We start from the raw sequence: 2,641 nt of genomic DNA on the forward strand, positions 1-2,641 counted from the left end.
AGGATTCACAAGTTACATATGATTCATAATCATATTTGTTAAGGTAACCTTCTTTATGTAACTTAGAAATCCTTTTTTCTCCTATATGACCAAGTCTACAATGCCAAAGATATGGTTCATTTACTTGATTATTCCTCTCTTTTTTGAGAGTAGAAACATGCATGACAGAATTACCATTTAAATCGGAAAGAATATAAATGCCATATTGGAGATAGCCATTTACGTATAAGTCATCACCATAATAAGTAGAACAAATGCCATTTTTAATATTAAAATAAAAACCACGTTTGTCCAACATAGAAACAGAAATAATATTTGCAACAAAATTAGGAACATAATGACAATTCTCCAATATTAATGTCTTGCCCGTAGGCATTGCTAAAGAAATAGATCCTATAGTTACAGCAGCAACATTTGCTCTGTTCCCGACTTGAAGGTAAGTTTCTCCCTTCTTCAGCCATCTACTTACTCGTAGTCCCTGCAACGAATTGTAAATATTATGAGCACTTCCGGTATCTAATACCCATATAGAAGAATTAATAGTAGCTAAAGAAATCAGGAAAACTATTTTCAAGCATGTCTTACCTTCCTCTTTGGTTTTCAAAGAAGCAAGGTACTCCTTGCAGTTTCTTTTCCAATGACCTTTGCCTTTACAATAAAAGCATTCAGCATCATTTTTGTCAGCTTTTTCTTGTTTGCCCTTGGATTTGATCACACCACCCTTAGGTGTCATGGTTCTCTTTTAAAATTATTCTTTCCATTTCCTTTTGCTTTCAACTTTTCTTTCTTCTTAGAAGAGATGCCAACTACCATAGCAACTCCTTTCTTTTTCTCATATGCAATTTAATTCTCATAATCAATTAGCATGTTGAGCATTTCATGAAGATCACAGCTTACTTTAATCATATTAAAACTAACAATGAATTGTGAAAAAGTTTCTCGAAGAGATTGCAAGATCAAATCTTGTGAAAGTTTTTTGCCCAATTTGCATCCCAACTTCTCAAGTTGTTCAATAAGATCAATCATCTTAAGAACATGGGGTCCAACAGGAGAGTCCACATCAAGTGTGGATCTAAACAAAGTTTTGGACAATTGATATCGGGCCGTCTTACTTTGTGCACCATATATCTTCTTAAGATGTTCAACAATAGTTGGTGGATCCGTATCCTGATGTTGCCTCTGAAGATCAGAACCCATGGATGCCAGAATAATGCATTTGGCAGTAAGACAATTTTCCAAGTACTTCTCATAAGCCTTGGTTGCCTTATTATCAATACTTCCATCCTCTTTAGGAACTGGGGCCATTACAGCAGGCTTATCGATTATATCAATTAACCTTTCATGCATAAGAACAATTCTTAAATTACGATACTAATCATCATAATTGGCTCCAGCCAATTTGTTATTTTCAAATATGCCACGCAGTGATAGAGTAGACATATTATTCATGAATCTAAAAGGAAAAAACAAATATAAGTACGTATTCACACATACAAATAACACTTTCTACAATAATTATTATTATAGAAAATTAAGAAATCTTTATTTCTTAAATTAAGTGTTAAAAAAAATATTTAAAATCATGAATTAGTATCTTGGTTGTCAAGTCATTACTCATACATTTTTAAACAGATGATTAAATGTATCACATACAATTTTAATCCCAAATAATTACCTGGTTGTCAGGTTATTATTTAATTGAATTATATTTTATACCCTTAGGTTGTCTAGGTTCAAGTAAAAATTAATTCATTCCATGTATCAAATACATATATAAATTTTATCCTTGAGTACGAATCTCCTGGTTGTTAGGTAACTCCTCGTAAACAAAGTATAAAATTTATTTATCCTTTTTTTCTTTCAGTTTTATTTCATAAATAAATAAAAAATAATAATAATAGTATGTTCCTTAAGATACATATAATTTTATCCCATATAAATTTATAATTTTGATAATAGCATCCCATGCCATTATTAGAAATCACATTCACTATAATAACAAAACTTAAATTAATCCTATTAATTCTGTAAATTTTTGCAATAAAATTTTAAACACAAAAGGGCCATGGCTCTGATACCACTGTAGGATTACAAGTGTTCATAACACGCAGCAGAAGTAATAAAGTAATCCTATTGATCTATTTTGTGCTTAAAACTTTATTGAAATAAGATGGGTTAGATGTCAATACCTGAGTATCCTAGTGAATGAAAACTTTCTCCTTCGATAGTACGAAGGTACTATGTATATCCACATTGAGACTGATCCTTGTTGTCAATTTCTTGACCAATGGATTTAACTGAGAAATTTCTTGCAACTCCTTGCACCAGCAATTCTTCACTAAGAATCGGAATATTTGTGTATGTGGAGGTAAAAAAAATTTGTGTGTTCTTTCTTTTATCATATACACATATATATAGTATGAGATTGGTGACTGATTTGTGAATCAAATTACAACTTAATTTGAAACAGAATCAGTTGGGATCTTATCCATATTTAAAACTCATCATAGAATAAATAATTAATTATTTAATATTCTCAATTATGATATTATTATATTCATGGTGTTAGCAAAGAATATAATAATATGCCATTTGAATTAATATAATTATTTATTTGATCTAATCAAAATAATAATTAAAT

The 2,641-nt window shown here is 30.1% G+C and overlaps 1 protein-coding gene across 1 annotated transcript; it reads right to left on the bottom strand.

Moving 5' to 3' along the window:
* Nucleotides 1-843: 843 nt before the first annotated feature.
* Nucleotides 844-1,305, bottom strand: LOC112778946 (uncharacterized). The gene has a single exon (XM_025823208.1). The coding sequence runs from the start codon at nucleotides 1,303-1,305 to the stop codon at nucleotides 844-846; it is 462 nt and encodes a 153-aa protein (XP_025678993.1).
* Nucleotides 1,306-2,641: the final 1,336 nt, after the last annotated feature.

The sequence above is a fragment of the Arachis hypogaea genome, chromosome 19 (assembly GCF_003086295.3).
Source record: "Arachis hypogaea cultivar Tifrunner chromosome 19, arahy.Tifrunner.gnm2.J5K5, whole genome shotgun sequence".
Taxonomy (NCBI): Eukaryota; Viridiplantae; Streptophyta; class Magnoliopsida; order Fabales; family Fabaceae; genus Arachis; species Arachis hypogaea.